At 44.4% G+C, this 17,022-nt stretch overlaps 1 protein-coding gene across 2 annotated transcripts in view; it reads right to left on the bottom strand.

Moving 5' to 3' along the window:
- The window catches only part of CDIN1 (CDAN1 interacting nuclease 1), a 685,937-nt gene extending 672,332 nt beyond the window's left edge, over positions 1-13,605 (bottom strand). For both annotated transcript variants that reach the window (XM_082275090.1, XM_082275091.1), the window contains exons 1-2: positions 13,529-13,605; positions 4,602-4,704 (exon numbers count right to left, since the gene is read on the bottom strand). In XM_082275090.1, the coding sequence (XP_082131216.1) occupies positions 4,602-4,702 (101 nt within the window). In that variant the 5' untranslated portion in view covers positions 4,703-4,704; positions 13,529-13,605. The remainder of the gene's footprint in view (positions 1-4,601; positions 4,705-13,528) is intronic.
- Between the last annotated feature and the right edge of the window lie 3,417 nt (positions 13,606-17,022).

The following is a 17,022-nucleotide window of genomic DNA, read 5'->3' as shown; positions in this document are numbered from 1 at the left end:
CTTAACTGTTTATTCTGCAACCTCTTCTTAAATAAAGAAATTTAAAAAAATAAATAATGCTCAGAAAATAAGTTATCAATATTTAGTACAATAGATGTGTGCATCAAGAGGATGATGGCACACCAGTCAGGACCATGCTTTATAAATGCATTGGAGTATGTTTTTATTGCAACTGTTAAAGCAAACCTGCGGCAAAACTTTTTTTTTTTTTTAGTTTTGGATTGGGGGAGAATTAGATCACCCGTCAGGTTTCTTTTTTGGCTTCTGTGTCCCGGTTAGGGAGATTCTCCCTCTCCATTTCTCCTGCTTACTGTTACAGTGCCTTGCAAAAGAATTCACCCCCCTTGGCATTTTTTGTGTGTTGTTGCCTCACAACCTGGAATTAACATTTTTTATTTTTTTTATTTTTTTTATTGTGAAGCAAACAAATAGGACAAAACAACAGAAAAAGTCAATGTGCATAACTATTCACCCCCCTAAAGTCAAAACTTTGCAGAGCCACCTTTTGCAGCAATCACAGCTCCAAGTCGCTTTGGATAAGTCTCTATGAGCTTGCCACATCTTACCACTGGGATTTTTGCCCATTCCTCCTGGCAAAACTGCTCCAGCTCCTTCAAGTTGGATGGTTTGTGCTTGTGAACAGCAATCTTTAAGTCTGACCACAGATTTTCTATTGGATTGAGGTCTGGGCTTTGACTAGGCCATTCCAACACATTTACATGTTTCCCCTAAACCACTCAAGTGTTGCTTTGGCAGTGTGTTTGGAGTCATTGTCCTGCTGGAAGGTGAACCTCCCTCCTAGCCTCAAATCACGCACAGAGTGGTACAGGTTTTGCTCAAGAATATCCCTGTATTTAGCACCATCCATCTTTCCCTTAACTCTGACCAGTTTTCCAGCCCCGGCGGCTGAAAAACATCCCACAGCATGATGCTGCCACCATGTTTCAATGTGGGGATGGTGTTCTTTGGGTGATGTGATGTGTTGGGTTTGCGACAGACATAGCGTTTTCTTTGGCCAAAAAATTAAATTTTAGTCTCATCAGACCAGAGCACCTTCCTCCATACATATTGGGAGTCTCTAGCATGCCTTTTCACAAACTCAAAACGTGCCTTTTTTTGTTTTGCGGAAAGTAATGGCTTTCTTCTGGCCACTCTTTATGATCATGTCCCCTGGTATCACTGATTATAGTATTTTATTAATTTATTAGGATTTGATTATATATATATTTTATTACTTTTTGTGTAGTCAATGATGATGAACAGTTGTTTTAATACTATTGTGTACAAACTGTAGTATTGTTAGTCACGGTAGTCCTCCAGCCGCCGACCAGCACCAGGTATATACAGTATATAGCACAGTAGAGCAATACAATCTTAGGCTTGTAGAAGGTGCTGAACCTGAGTGCATAGCCTGTTGTCTTACACTGACATGTCCTTCCTGTGACGTCACATTCGCCCATATGTGTACTCCAACTGGCCCTGGAGACTTCTTGGTTTCACGCTGGTGTCCTGGCTTCCATCAGACCATCCACAGTGACAGGAGTCCCTGGAAGGCTCTACTGGAGAAGGCTGAGCAGTGGCATTTCCCTTATCTGATGAGCGAGTATCTCTGTTTTATCAATTCGATTTTTTGACCATTTGCAAATAAACTGTATTTTAATACTGCATTTAGATTGGGTAGATAAAAAAGGAAGCGACCTGAAAAAAAAAAAAAAAAAAAAATCACATCCTGCAATGGCTGGTAGGCAGGATCAACCAGGTATATTTCACTCTACATTAAATTAATGCTTTAGTGGCTTTGTGAGGATGGTGTTCTTTGGGTGATGTGATGTGTTGGGTTTGCGCCAGACATAGCATTTTCTTTGATGGCCGAAAAGTTAAATTTTAGTCTCATCAGATCAGAGTACCTTCCTCCATACATTTTGGGAGTCTCCCACATGCCTTTTCGCAAACTCAAAATGTGCCATTTTGTGTTTTGCTGAAAGTAATGGCTTTCTTCTGGCCACTCTGCCATAAAGCCCAACTCTATGGAGCGTACGGCTTATTGTCATCCTATGTACAGATACTCCAGTCTGTGCTGTGGCACACTGCAGCTCCTCCAGGGTTACCTTAAGTCTCTGTGCTGCCTCACTGATTAAGGCCCTCCTTGCCCGGTCCGTGAGTTTTAGCGGGCTGCCGTCTCTTGGCAGGTTTGCTGTTGTGCCATGTTCCTTCCATTGGTTATGATAGATTTGATGGTGCTCCTGGGGATCATCAAAGATTTGGATATATAATTTTTTTATAACCTAACCTTGACTTGTACCTCGACAACATTGTCCCTTACTTGTTTGCAGAGTTCCTTAGTCTTCATGGCAGTATTTGTTTAGTGGTGCCTCATGCTTAGGTGTTGCAGCCTCTGGGGCCTTTCAAAAAAGGTGTGTATATGTAATGAGAGATCATGTGACACTTAGATTGCACACAGGTCCTCTCACTTCCTATATTCATGTATGGAGTGTTTGATCATTTTTTATTTTTTTGTGACTGTGTATTCTCTTTACATCTTTTTTTGCTGTGCATTAGTTGATTCAATATACACATATATATATATATATATATATATATATATATATATATATATATATATATATATATATATATATATATATATATATATATATATATATATCTATATCTATATATCAGAACACAATAGTCTAAGTTGGCATCAGTAAAATGAAAGGCTACAATAAAAAAAAAAAGTAAATAGCAATTCACATTCATATAACATTAGTAAGAATTTTTCTTACAGTGTAGACATGCATTGTATGCAAGAGTTGCAATGTTAAACATGTTAAAAATAAATAAATAAAAAATAAAAGGATTGTTTCAAATTACTATTAAAAGAAAAAAAAAAAAATATATAATGATAATGTGTATGTATGTATGTATGTATGTATGTATGTATGTATGTATGTATGTATGTATGTATGTATGTATGTGTTACCATTTCGAAACCTTCTACTACGTGCCTAAGAACAAGAACTTCTTTTGGGCGACAGGCGTCCCGCGATTCTGTTTGCGCAATTTACCAGCGATTCGTCTGGCAACAATCGTGGCAAAATCACGACACGTTTGGTGTGCCATTGCAAATTACAGGAATCGTAGGAGCATCCCGCGATTTGCAATGATTCGGGATCGCCATGATTCTGCCCGCGATCCGATAAACCAGTATGTGAACGGAGCCTAATAAACTACAGTATATGTGATGTAACATAAATGGTTATTTAAAATGCAATGTGCCAAACTCAGATGTAACATGCAATAACTCACTTATTTGCACAATCACCAATCACAGTCTATCGGATCCCAATCTCTTTTATCTGTCGCAAACCATATAGGTGACATCTTTGACTTAAGTGTGTACAAGATATGATCAAGGTCAGTGCCAGGGTAAGTGTTTGGGTTATGTAAGGGTCAAAGGTCAAGGTCAGTCTATTTTTGGCAGGATATATATATATATATATATTTTTTTTTTTTTTTTAATGGCAGTGTCACTGTGTTTTAGGTAGGACAAAAAAAAAAAAAAAGCAAAATGCACACTATTGTTTCTGGGCTGCACTACAACTACAAACAACAAATAAGTTACACATATGTGATATCACTGCGATCATCAGGAGCAGGAGAATGAATTTTAGTGGCAAGGTATGGTAGTAACAAGAAATATATAGCTAAATAAAAATAAAAAAAATTACATTGATTTTTTTTTTTTTTTTTTTTTTTTAATATTTTGGACCAGTTTTCCTTTAATAATAAAAATAAAAATCAGGAGATATCCAAAACCATTTACTACCAAATGAAAGCCCAATTCGCCTTAAAAAAAAAAAAAAAAAAAAAAAAAAACCAACAAGGTAGATTCCACCTGGATTCACAAAGTCGTTGTTTGTTTTACAAACACCTATCAAAACTGCAAAATTGTGCTCTGGCATTAGGATTGATTTCACCCTTAGGCGTGAAGGGGTTAAAATTCACTGAAACCTGGAGTTCTGCTTTAAATTGGCGGACAGGTTTCCTTATAAAGAGCCATAACATTGAGTGGTGCCAAAAGTGTCATGCACAGTCAAAATTCAACAAGCAATGCATCTGGATATAGAATGGATAGACTACATTTAAAGTGTTTCTAAAGTCATTGGCTTTTCTACCTCAATGTATTCTATGCATTAAGGTAAAAAAAACCTTACATCACCTGTTTTTCTCCTAACCCCCCCAAAAAATACTTATGTCCTGTATCAACCCAGCTCTGTGCTTGTCTGCAGATCGTCTCTTCTGTCTCTACTCTCTCATAGGCTTGACCGAGCACAGCAAAAGTGGTTAGCTCCTACCGCTACCAGTCAAATCCAGGGGGGACGGGGGGCGCACACAGATCGACTTTAGAGCGGGCCTGTATGTGTGCCACCATAGGAAGCGGCTTCAGCCTGGAGTGTGGGGGACTCCGAAAGAGGAGATTGGGGACGCTGTGTCCATTACCATTGCCCAGAACAGGTAAGTAGAGCATGTTTTTTTATTTTAGGAAAGAAAAGTAAAACCAAAAGAGGAAGAAACAAATTAAAGAACGCTTTACTCACCAGGGAAATCTCTCCTTCAGCTTCCTCATACATTGCCGTGTAGGCTTCAATGTGCTGATGAAACGGGCAATCTCATCATATTGTGCTTTAGTTAACTTCATCTCTGTGATATAAACAAGCCATCAGTACATACTGCATTATTATTTACAATAAAACTAAAAAAATCATTATTATTGTAAAAACTATTCATAGTAAAACTGTCCTGTTTAGTATAAATATACTTTACTTAACTGTGTGACATCATCGCTTGCATCGATTAAAAAGCAGCTATGTCCGGATACCTGAAGGAGGTATCATAGAAGTGCGGACATCACATCCGTCCACTGTTTGGAGAAACTACAACTCTCATCATGCAATAGGAAATGTGATTGTGAAAGGGAGGAATGTGGGTGGGGTTAAGGGTGGGTATGCTGTGATGTAAACATAGTCAGTCAAGTAGCAGGATAGACCTGGAGCTTCCTGTCCTATCATTCTAAGAGTACAATGTCAGTGGGTGGATCGGACCGGAAGTCTGAGACGCCCAGGTCTGCCCGCTACAGCGAGAAACAACATGATTAGGGTCAGAATAGCTAAAATGCATTGGAGAACCCCCAGCAGAAAACATAGTTGAAGAAATTCTCTTGTACAACTATTATTATATAGTGTTATGCCTTAGGGGTAGAAGAGAATCTATGTGTTTTACATATATTCTTTTGAATAACCTTATCAGAGCCCTGGCAATTTTAGGATGTGGTTTTAATATATACGGTTGTAACAAAGTTTGTATATATTTTTACATATATTACTTTGTGGCTGTAGTAAAGTCCCATGGGAGAATGATTTAAAGAGTGTTCAATTAGTACAAGAGATGTTACAGCATTGTGCTCTACATTATAAAAAATATATGAAGAAATATTCAAAAATAAAATAAATAAATATGTATGTATAGTCAGAAAGGACTGAAGAGTTCTTCTTTAGGTGCTGAGGCCCTTACACCATGAACTGCCCATTTGTATATGCAGTTGGGGCCACCAGGTGCTGCATGCAGGTCGCCCATGTAAGTAAATGGGGATGCAGGGGCTGCACGGACACAGGCACATGTCCTCGAACAGGCATCTGTTTGGAGTCTCTCTCTTGAACCTGTATGCCTGTCAAATTATGATAAGCAGCTGTGTCCATACAGTCACTGCATCCCCATGGACTTACATGGGCTGCGTACACGCAGCACCTGCTGGTTCCAACTGCATAAATAAACAACCAGTTCACAGACTTAGGTCCTAAGCGCCCATGTGAATGAGGCCTTAGAGTGACTAGACGGCGCTCAGCATACTGTGATCGAGGAGTGCTCGGACATCCGGCGGGTCGGTCCTCCACGCAGGGCAGGTGCTTCCACTAGGGGCGCAGCCAGGAGTCGGCACTCTCTCTCCTTTATTAATGATCCTTGTGAGCTGAGGGTAGGGGCGGCAATGGGGGAGGAAGAAGGGACAGAGGAAGATGCCAGGTGTCTGGGGCAGTGGCGGAACTACCAAGCCTTGGCTTTGGGGGGGGCCCAGAAGGCAGGAAGGTAGCCCACTGGAGTGCTGCCTGCGTGATGATCCTCTTCGGCTGGAGCTGAGCGGCCTAAACCCCGGGCAGGAAGTGATTCTCTGCACTGAGCTGGTGGGTAGCCGTCATTTTCCTGGGTCGGTATTAAGCAGGGAGCGGAGGAGAGCTGAGCCTGAGCCGGAGCTCGGCACTAGAGGGCGACACCTTTACTGGAGCAGAATCGATGGCCGACGAGGCACCGGAATGGTCTGAGGAGGTTGGTGATGAAGGATGTGCGGAGCTCTCTGACTGCTGCTGCTTCCTCCACCAGGAGCCGGTTGGAGCTGTGGTGAGCATTGTGGTCCAGAAGAGGGGTGTCCTGGGGAAAGGAATCACAGTGAAGAAGGGGAGAGTGCGGGCCACTCTCTTCATACCGCCCAGTGAGTGTCCCCAGAACAGGGGATCTGGGTCCCTGGGTGTGACATGGAGGATCCCTGGTGTGAAAGGGAATTGGGGTCACCAGGTGTGCCATGGAGGATAGGGATCACCGGGTGTAACTGGGGTTCGGGGTCACCAGGTGTGCCATGGAGGATAGGGATCACCGGGTGTAACAGGGGTTCGGGGTCACCAGGTGTGCCATGAGGAATTGGGGTCCCTGGGTGTGCCATGGGGGATTGAGCTCCCCAGGGTTGACATGGAGGAACATCAGGGTCCCCAAGTGTGACATGGAAAAACATCAGGCTCTCTCCGGGTATGACATGGAGGAACATCAGGGGCCCCTGGGGTGACATATAGGAACATTGGGGTCACTGGGTATGACAATATGACATGGAGAAACACGGGGGTCCCTGGGTGCCACATGGAGGAACATCGGGGTCAGTGGGTATGACAGCAAGACATGGAGGAATATTGGGGTCCCAGAATGTGACATGGAAAAATATCAGAGTCCCTGGGTGGGACATCAGGGTCCCCAGGTGTGATACGGAGGAATATGGGGGTTACTGGGTATGACAGCATAACATGGAGGAACCATCAGATCAGGGTCACTGGGTACGACAGAGAAGTTTTTAACCCCTTCCATTTTTATTTTCTTTTGGGAGGGGCGCAAGTAGCTGGTCTTGCCTAGCACCGGCCCTGCCTCCATGGCGTGGAGCCTGGAGACAGGGCTTGAAACGGATGCCACCTCCTATACTGTTATGATTTGACAGGCGTGCTTTTATCTGGAACCAAGTGAGTGTAACTATGTGTGATTAACAAAAAATGCAATTCAAAACGTTATTACACTAGTGGGGCTGTGTTTTCTCTCCACATATCCGGTTTCCTTGATCAACCATTACATTTGGGAGCTGACCAGTGTATTTCTGAGACCCTTGCTTTTCCGCTTAATTGCGAGAGTGATTAAGCCATACTATTTGGTGAGTTTGTTCTTCAGCTGTCCCTGCACGGTGGTGGTGGAGACTGGTGACCCATAAAGTTCACACACAGTAATGAGAACCCTCCTCGGATAATTTTTTTGCACCTTTATATATGGACATTTATGGACATTATGTGCAGAGTGCATGTTTTAATGTCTTAATATTTAATTTACGTTGCCTTTATATATTATTTAATAGACTAAAGACCATTAGGGATATCCTGTGATCCTATCTTTCATCTATTAGGCACTGTGTGCTTAAAGTGTGGCAGGAGGATGTCGCCATTATTGCGCTACTGGATTTTTTTGCTTTTCTTTTGCAGAGGATTCCTCCCCCCCTTTTTTGTTCAACACTGAAGAAATGCTACAGTGTAAAGTAGTGAGTGTACAGCTTGTATAACAGTGTAAATTTGCTGTCCCCTCATAATAACTCAACACACAGCCATTAATGTCTAAACCGCTGGCATCAAAAGTGAGTACACCCCTAAGTGAACATGTCCAAATTGGGCCCAATTAGCCATTTTCCTTCCGGGATGTCACATGACTCGCTAGTGTTACAAGGTCTCAGATGTGTTAAATTTGGTGTTAATCACTCTCTCATACTGGTCACTGGAAGTTCAAACACCTCATGGCAAAGAACTCTCTGAGGATCTGAAAAAAAGAATTGTTTCTCTACATAAAGATGGCCTAGGCTATAAAGAAGATTGCCAAGACCTTGAAACGGAGCTGCAGCATGGTGGACAAGACCATACAGCAGTTTAACAGGACAGGTCACACTCAGAACAGGCCTCACCATGGTCAACCAAAGAAGCTGAGTGCACGTGCTCAGCGTCATATCCAGAGGTTGTCTTAGGGAAATAGACATATGAATGCTGCCAGCATTGCTGCAGAGGTTGAAGGGGTGGGGGGGGGGGGTCAGCCTGTCAGTGCTCAGACCATCAAATTGGTCTGCATGGCTGTCGTCCGAGAAGGAAGCCTCTTCTAAAGATGATGCACAAGAAAGCCCACAGTTTGCTGAAGACAAGCAGACTAAGGACATGTATTACTGGAACCATGTCCTGTGGTCTGACGAGACCAAGATAAACTTATTTGGTTCAGATGGTGTCAAGCGTGTCAAGTACAAAGACAAGTGTGTTTTGCCTACAGTCAAGCATGGTGGTGGGAGTGTCATGGTCTGGGGCTGCATGAGTGCTGCAGGCAATGGAGAGCTACAGTTCATTGAGGGAACCATGAATGCCAACATGTATTGTGACATACTGAAGCAGAGCATGATCCCCTCCATTCAGAGAACTGGGCAGCAGGGCAGTATTGCAACATGATAACGTCCCCAAACACCTCCAAGACAACCACTGCCTTGCTAAAGAAGCTGAGGGTAAAGGTGACGGACTGGCCAAGCATGTCTCCAGACCTAAACCCTATTGAGCATCTGTGGGGCATCCTCAAATGGAAAGTGGAGGAGAGCAAGGTCTCTAACATCCACCAGCTCCATGATTTCGTCATGGAGGAGTGGAAGAGACTCCAGTGACAACCTGTGAAGCTCTGGTGAACTACATGCCCAAGAGGGTTAGGGCAGTGCTGGAAAATAATGGTGGCCACACAAAATATCGACACTTTGAAAGGACAGCAAATTTACACAGTTATACAAGCTGTACACTCTCTACTTTACATTGTAGCAAAGTGTCATTTCTTCAGTGTTGTCAAATGAAAAGATATAATAAAATATTTACAAAAATGTGAGGGGTGTACTCACTTTTGTGAGATACTGTATATGCCGCTGTGGTTTCAGCACGGGAGTCCGGTGCAGTTCTGTTTTGACAGGTTCAGGTGCTAATTGTTACCTGAAATCGCTCATAAACCAGACTGAAAGACACACAGGACTCTTTTTAAAACCATACCATGGCCGCCCCGCACATGTGTGAACCGGCTGCGTTGAAAAGGCTGCCCTTTTCTTGTTATGCAAATAGGATGCGGTTCAAAATGCATCCAAATTCGCATGGATGTGAAGGGAGCCTCAACAACTTCTGGAAAGGTTTTACGCTCTTCATGACCAGGGTATTTTTTGCTATTCGACACTGCACTACTTTAACTGGCAATTGCTCGCTCTTGCAACACATGAAATTTATATCTTTATTTTCACACAAATCGAGCTTTCTTTTATTGGTATTTAATCACTACTAGGTTTTTTATTTTTTTGCTACATTAAAAAAATAAAAAATAGCAAATATGTATAAAAAAAAAAAAAAAACACTTTTTTTTTCGGTTATAAAATTTTGTAAACAAAAGGCAAAAGTATAGTGGGCCTTGAGTTCCTAATGCTGGCCATACACGCACAGAATTTCGGCCGAAAATGGTTGTTTTAGGAAAGATCGTTCGAAAATCGGGCCGTTATTGAACACAAGTTTACCGACGATTTAGATCATGTGCCCGGCTAATATCGATGGATCCTTAGCGAAAACTTTTATCGTTTCTACAAAAGTTTTTATGTGTATGGTAAAATTGAAACAAAAAATAATACTCTGACTCATATTGTGCATGTTATTGAACGATCATTATGATCATGAAAACGATTATGTAAAAGAGTTTATTCTGTAAGTTAGTGGCCAACTCACTTTCGACCGACGAATAATCGTTCAGTCTGCAAACGGCCAAAATTCTGTGCGTGTATGGCCATTATTACAGCAGGGCCATGATTTTCAGCTGGGCTGTCATGTCTCCCATGTGTTGCTATTGAGAATGGGGAGTATCCCCACTGGCTCTATGAGAGGGTTCTCATTGGGCAGTGGAGGAAACCCAATCAGTGGCACATTTAGGCCTGTATCTACCCCAGAAAGGCAGATTCTTTCGCACATGATTCTGGGAGTGGGTATAAGTTTGAAGGGAGCGCTTGACGCAACGTCTTTGACGGGAAGCAGAGTCCCGGGAGGGAGAGTACGGCTGTCTCTCCTCCTGTCAGAAGGATTGGGTGTCTCGGGCGGCTTGCCTGAGGGGACAGAGAGCTGGGCTGAGCTGAGCTGCAGAGAGGATCTGGTGTGCCGAGGACCAGCGGAGTAGAGGGGGTCCAGTTTCAGGAAAGCATTCCAAGTTTGTGAGTACTGGTAACTGCCTAGCAAAAGGGGGCCGCTCTGGTGAAGGTCCAAGGGATCCAGGAGCTAGCTAGCGGTGAAGAGTCAGAGGGGGTGCCTAGTAAGAGGACCCTGAAGTGTCAGAGGGGGTGCCTAGTGAGAGGACCCTGAAGAGTCAGAGGGGGTGCCTAGTGAGAGGACCCTGAAGTGTCAGAGGGGGTGCCTAGTGAGAGGACCCTGAAGTGTCAGAGGGGGTGCCTAGTGAGAGGACCCTGAAGTGTCAGAGGGGGTGCCTAGTGAGAGGACCCTGAAGTGTCAGAGGGGGTGCCTAGTGAGAGGACCCTGAAGTGTCAGAGGGGGTGCCTAGTGACTAGTGAGAGGACCCTGAAGTGTCAGAGGGGGTGCCTAGTGAGAGGACGCTGAAGTGTCAGAGGGGGTGCCTAGTGACTAGTGAGAGGACCCTGAAGTGTCAGAGGGGGTGCCTAGTGAGAGGACCCTGAAGTGTCAGAGGGGGTGCCTAGTGAGAGGACCCTGAAGAGTCAGAGGGGGTGCCTAGTGAGAGGACCCTGAAGTGTCAGAGGGGGTGCCTAGTGAGAGGACCCTGAAGTGTCAGAGGGGGTGCCTAGTGACTAGTGAGAGGACCCTGAAGTGTCAGAGGGGGTGCCTAGTGAGAGGACCCTGAAGTGTCAGAGGGGGTGCCTAGTGACTAGTGAGAGGACCCTGAAGTGTCAGAGGGGGTGCCTAGTGAGAGGACCCTGAAGTGTCAGAGGGGGTGCCTAGTGAGAGGACCCTGAAGAGTCAGAGGGGGTGCCTAGTGAGAGGACCCTGAAGAGTCAGAGGGGGTGCCTAGTGAGAGGACCCTGAAGAGTCAGAGGGGGTGCCTAGTGAGAGGACCCTGAAGTGTCAGAGGGGGTGCCTAGTGAGAGGACCCTGAAGTGTCAGAGGGGGTGCCTAGTGAGAGGACCCTGAAGTGTCAGAGGGGGTGCCTAGTGAGAGGACCCTGAAGTGTCAGAGGGGGTGCCTAGTGAGAGGACCCTGAAGAGTCAGAGGGGGTGCCTAGTGAGAGGACCCTGAAGTGTCAGAGGGGGTGCCTAGTGAGAGGACCCTGAAGTGTCAGAGGGGGTGCCTAGTGAGAGGACCCTGAAGTGTCAGAGGGGGTGCCTAGTGAGAGGACCCTGAAGTGTCAGAGGGGGTGCCTAGTGAGAGGACCCTGAAGTGTCAGAGGGGGTGCCTAGTGAGAGGACCCTGAAGTGTCAGAGGGGGTGCCTAGTGAGAGGGCCCTGAAGTGTCAGAGGGGGCGCCACCTGTTGGGCCCTGAAGAGTTAATGTGTACAGCATGCAGTGTACAGGGTTGAGAGTTGCAGCAGCACAATTATGCCCCATACACACGTGCAGATTATCTGAAGACTTGTCTGTAGACTTACCAAAACCATATAATATGAGGTCAGACCTAAACACTTTCAATTTGTATGCAATCCGGCAGGCCCTTGCACTACATAGAAAAGGTAACTCTGAAGACAAAAGTCTTCAGATAATCTGCACGTGTGTACGGGCATAAGTCTGTTTGAAAGTTACAGAGTTCACAAACTATAGTAAACATATTTTAAAATTGATCAATCCTGATGTACTGACAGCTATCCAATTTCTTGAGGCCAAAATTCAGGACAGAACAAATCAGCACCCCCACCCCCAAATAATCCCTTTTTAGAAAGTAGACAGCCCAGGGTATTTAGTAAGAGGCATGGTGAGTTTTTTGAAGTTGTAATTTTTTTGTCACAATATTTAGGAAAATGAAGGTATGAGACCCCGTTCACACTGGGGCGACCTGTCAGGCGACCTGGTCGCCTGACAGGCCGCCGTAGGTCGCCTGCCATAGAGAAGCTATGGACCCGTTCTAATAGGAGCAACACAAGTCGCTCCGACTTAGAAAAAGGGTCCGGAGCTTCTTTGGGGCGACCCGGAGCGACCTGCATAGACTTCAATGTTATGAAGTCCATGCCGGCCGCTCCAAGGTCGCGGTGCGAACAGCGCGCCGCGACCTATGAGGTCACCCCGGCAAGTCGGATCGCCCCAGTGCGAACGGGGCCTTAAACAAAAATGTGGGTTTTTTTCACTTTTTATTTTACACATACTGTCACCAGTGCAGTACAGAGTCACCATGTGGCTGGTGTGGCGATGAAATAAATTGTTTTTAACTTTTATTTCTAATTTTATTAAAATTTTCTATCATTTAAAAAAAAAAATGTCTTCTTTTACATACTGTCATCATAGCAGTTTAGACAGTGTCACCATAGTGACACTGCACTGCCCTGAAGGGGATTAGTACAGTGATGATTACCGGAACAGCAATGGTTCGAACTGTCACAAATGGCTTTCATTCAGGACTCATTGTTTACTACATGTCATGTGATCGCTCAGCGATCACGTGGTATCTGGGCCAGTCACACGTACCGATAACCGCAAACCACTGTTTTAGGTAGACACAGCGAATGCAGAGGGCGCCATGGTTTGCGCCAGGGGAGACGCACATTGCGCATGTGCACCACGACATAGGAGTACATTGCGGTGCCCGGGGGAGCCAACCACCAGCAGTAAATGTACTGCTGGCAATTGGCATGAGGTTAGGATTTGAAAATGAAAAGGGGGAAGCTGATTGGTTGCCATGCACAGTTGCTCCAGTCTTAGTACATTCCCCCTCTGTAAATCTGTAGCACAGACTTTACTAAGTAAGAAGCAGCCTGATTAGAGTGTAATTGTGTCACTTATTGATAAATGCCCCCTAGGATATTGAATGCTGCACCTAAACCGTTATGAACAGCCCCTATAATTCCTAACAGAGTCACAAGTTTCTGTATCCATGTATGTATGCTGTGCCTGAGGATTACTTCACCCTATTCTCTTATACAATGTAGCTGTATATTCTCAAACAGAGTTTTCTCAGCTCTTACTTTTCTCTCTGCACAGACGTAGAATTCATGCAGCTGCCTCTTTCCCTCCACAACTCTCCAGTCTTTCTTGCTTCTCACCGCTCCTTCCTGTTTCCGCGCTCCAAGCCTCGTTCTCGTCTCCACTCAGCGTTCCAAGCTTCGTTTTTGTGTTTATTCTGCATTCCAAGCCTCGTCCTGGATTTACTGTGTTTCAAGCCTCGTTTTCGGCTTTGCTCTGAGTCTCAAGCCTCGTTCTCGTTCTATGTCGTTTTCAAGCTATAAGCTTCAGGTCTGCAAGTCTTCTCAGTTGTGCTACAAAAAAAAAAAAAAAAAAAACTTTATTAACATATACCTATTACACGTCTCTTGCACACTGCAGTTTGAAAAAAATCAGTACAGCTTTTTTTTTTACTGAGCTAAAATACAGCCCATTTATTGTAATGTGCCTATGCACACAGGCGCATACACAAGGGCCGTGCATTCTTCAGTAAAAAAAAATAATAGAAAAATCTGCATTTTTTGTTTGTAATTTATGCCTCATATGCCAAATGTGCGCAAATGCTCATTTACATACTGTGCAGAACAGGAGCGTGAGAATACATTTTAGCGCATTTGCGAAAAAATTCGCACTTTTGCGTGAAATTGCGCGAACGCATATGCACTAATATACGCGCAAATACATCCAAAAAAAAAAAAAAGGCTGATAAAGTAGATGCTCAAACAGGAGTTTTGTGTGCAAGAGGCCTTAGTGTGACAAACGGACCTGTAAGGCCTCTTACACACCATACTCCTGTTTGAGCATCTCCTTTTTCAGCTGAAAAATTTTCTTATTGAAATGTGCGCATTTTCGCACATATGCGTTTGCGCAAATTCGCCTCTTTTTGCGCAAATGTATTCTCGTGTTTTTGTAAAATATGCAAATTAGCATTTTTCAGATTAACAGTATGTTCGTGTGCGTTCATTTGTGCGCATATTTGCGCACATTAGGGGTAAATTACAGTCCAAAAACGCCGATTTTTCTATTTTGTTCTTACTGATGCACAGCGCTCATTTACGCGCCTGTGTGCATCGGCACATTACAATGAATGGGCTGTATTTTAGCTCAGGGAAAAAAAATCTGTACTGAGCTTTTTTAAGCTGCAGTGTGCAAGAGGCCTAAAGGTAGCTTCAATCAGGATTTTGTGTGCATATACAGTATCTAACAAAAGTGAGTACACCCCTCACATTTTTGTAAATATTTTATTATATCTTTTCATGTGACAACACTGAAGAAATGACACTTTGCTACAATGTAAAGTAGTGAGTGTACAGCTTGTATAAGTCCCCGTTCCCATTAGGCCGCTCCGACTTCGGGGGTGACCTGTGAAGTCGCGTGCACCGCGACTTCGGCGCGACTTGCACGGACTTCATATAATGAAAGTCTATGCAAGTCGTCTCCAGGTCGCCCCGAAGTAGTAGAGGACCCTTTTTCTAAGTCAGAGCGACTTGTGTCGCTCCTATTAGAATCGGTCCTGTACTACTCAATGGACCCGACGGTGCGCGACTTGCCAGGCTGACCAAGTCGTAATAGTGTGAACCAGCTCTAACAGTGTAAATTTTCTGTCCCCTTAAAATAACTCGACACACAGCCATTAATGTCTAAACCGCTGGCAACAAAAGTGAGTACACCCCTAAGTGACAAAGTCCAAATTGGGCCCAAATTGTCAATATTTTGTGTGGCCACCATTATTTTCCAGAACTGCCTTAACCCTCTTGGGCATGGAGATCGCCAGAGCTTTAGTCCCGGTTCACATTTGTGCGATGCGGGAACGCTGCGAATATACAGCGTGTTCCCGCATCACATCCGCACCCCTGGCAGTTCACACTGCCATTTGCGATACGCAGGGGGTGTCAATTAAAAGCTAACGACACCCCCAGTTGAGATCGCATATCGCAGTGCGATCTGCAAGTTCGCACAGAATCGGATCGCATTAGTATGAACCACCATGCGATCTGATTCTGCTGCGGATTAAAAAAAGGATCATGTGTGTGTTTAGTGCGATTGCGGTGCAAATTCAGCCATACAAATTGTATGGCTGAAATTTGCACCGCACGGAGATCGCATGTAATTTAGGAGGAGTGCTCTCCGAATGACATGCGATCTCTGTGATCGCACTTACAGGTTGCCACTGGAGTCTTCTTCCACTTACCCATGGTGACATCACGGAGCTGGTAGATGTTAGAGACCTTGCACTCCTCCATCTTCAGTTTGAGGATGCCCTACAGATGCTCGAGTTTAGGTCTGGAGACATACTTTGCCAGTCCTTCACCTTTACCCTCAGCTTCTTTAGCAAGGCAGTGGTCGTCTTGTTGGTGTGTTTGAGGTCATTATCTTGTTGGAATATTGCCCTGCCACCCAGTCTCCGAAGGGAGGGGATCATGCTCTGCTTCAGTAAGTCACAGTACATGTTGGCTTTCATGGTTCCCTCAATGAACTGTAGCTCCCCAGTGCCGGCAGCACTCATGCAGCCCCAGACCATGACACTCCCACCACCATGCTTCACTGTAGGTAAGACACACTTGTCTTTGTACTCCTCACCTGGGTGCCGCCACATACGCTTGACACCATCTGAACCAAATAAATTTATCTTGGTCTTATCAGACCACAGGACATGGTTCCAGTAATACATGTCCTTAGTCTGCTTGTCTTCACCAAACTGTTTGTGGGCTTTTTTGTGCATCATCTTTAGAAGTGCCTTCCTTCTGGGATGACAGCCATGCAGAACAATTTGATGCAGTGTGCAGCGTATGGTCTGAGCACAGGCTGACCCCCCACCCCTTCAACCTCTGATATAATGATGGCAGCACTCATACATCTATTTCCCAAAGACAACCTCTGGATATGACGCTGAGTATGTGTACTCAACTTCTTTGGTTGACCATGGCGAGGCCTGTTCTGAGTGCAACCTGTCCTGTTAAACTGCTGTGTGCTCTTGGTGCCCGTGCTGCAGCTCAGTTTCAGGGTCTTGGCAATCTTCTTATAGTCTAGGCCATCTTTATGTAAAGCAACAGAGAGTTCTTTGCCATGAGGTGCCATGTTGAACTTCCAGTGACCAGTATGACAGAGTGAGAGCGATAACACCTAATCTAACACACCTGCTCCCCATTCACACCTGAGGCCTTGTAACAGTAATGAGTCAAATGACAACGGGGAGGGGAAAAGGCTAATTGGGCCCAATTTGGACATTTTCACTTAGGGGTGTACTCACTTTTGTTGCCAGCAGTTTAGACATTAATGGCTGGGTGTTGAGTTATTTTGAGGGGACAGCAAATTCACACTGTTATACAAGCTGTACACTCACTAATTTCTTCAGTGTTGTCACATGAAAAGATATAATAAAATATTTACAAAATGTGAGGGGTGTACTCACTTTTGTGGGATACTGTATTAAACATAGTAGCTATATTTATTCATAGGTTAAAGTACAACTCCGGATATTATAAAAAATCTACCCTTGCAGATTTTATACTTATGC

This window comes from Pelophylax lessonae (genome assembly GCF_965119305.1).
Source record: "Pelophylax lessonae genome assembly, chromosome: 13".
NCBI classification, from domain to species: Eukaryota; Metazoa; Chordata; class Amphibia; order Anura; family Ranidae; genus Pelophylax; species Pelophylax lessonae.
The sequence above is the reverse complement of the archived record's forward strand: the minus strand, read 5'-3'. Positions and strand labels throughout refer to the sequence as shown.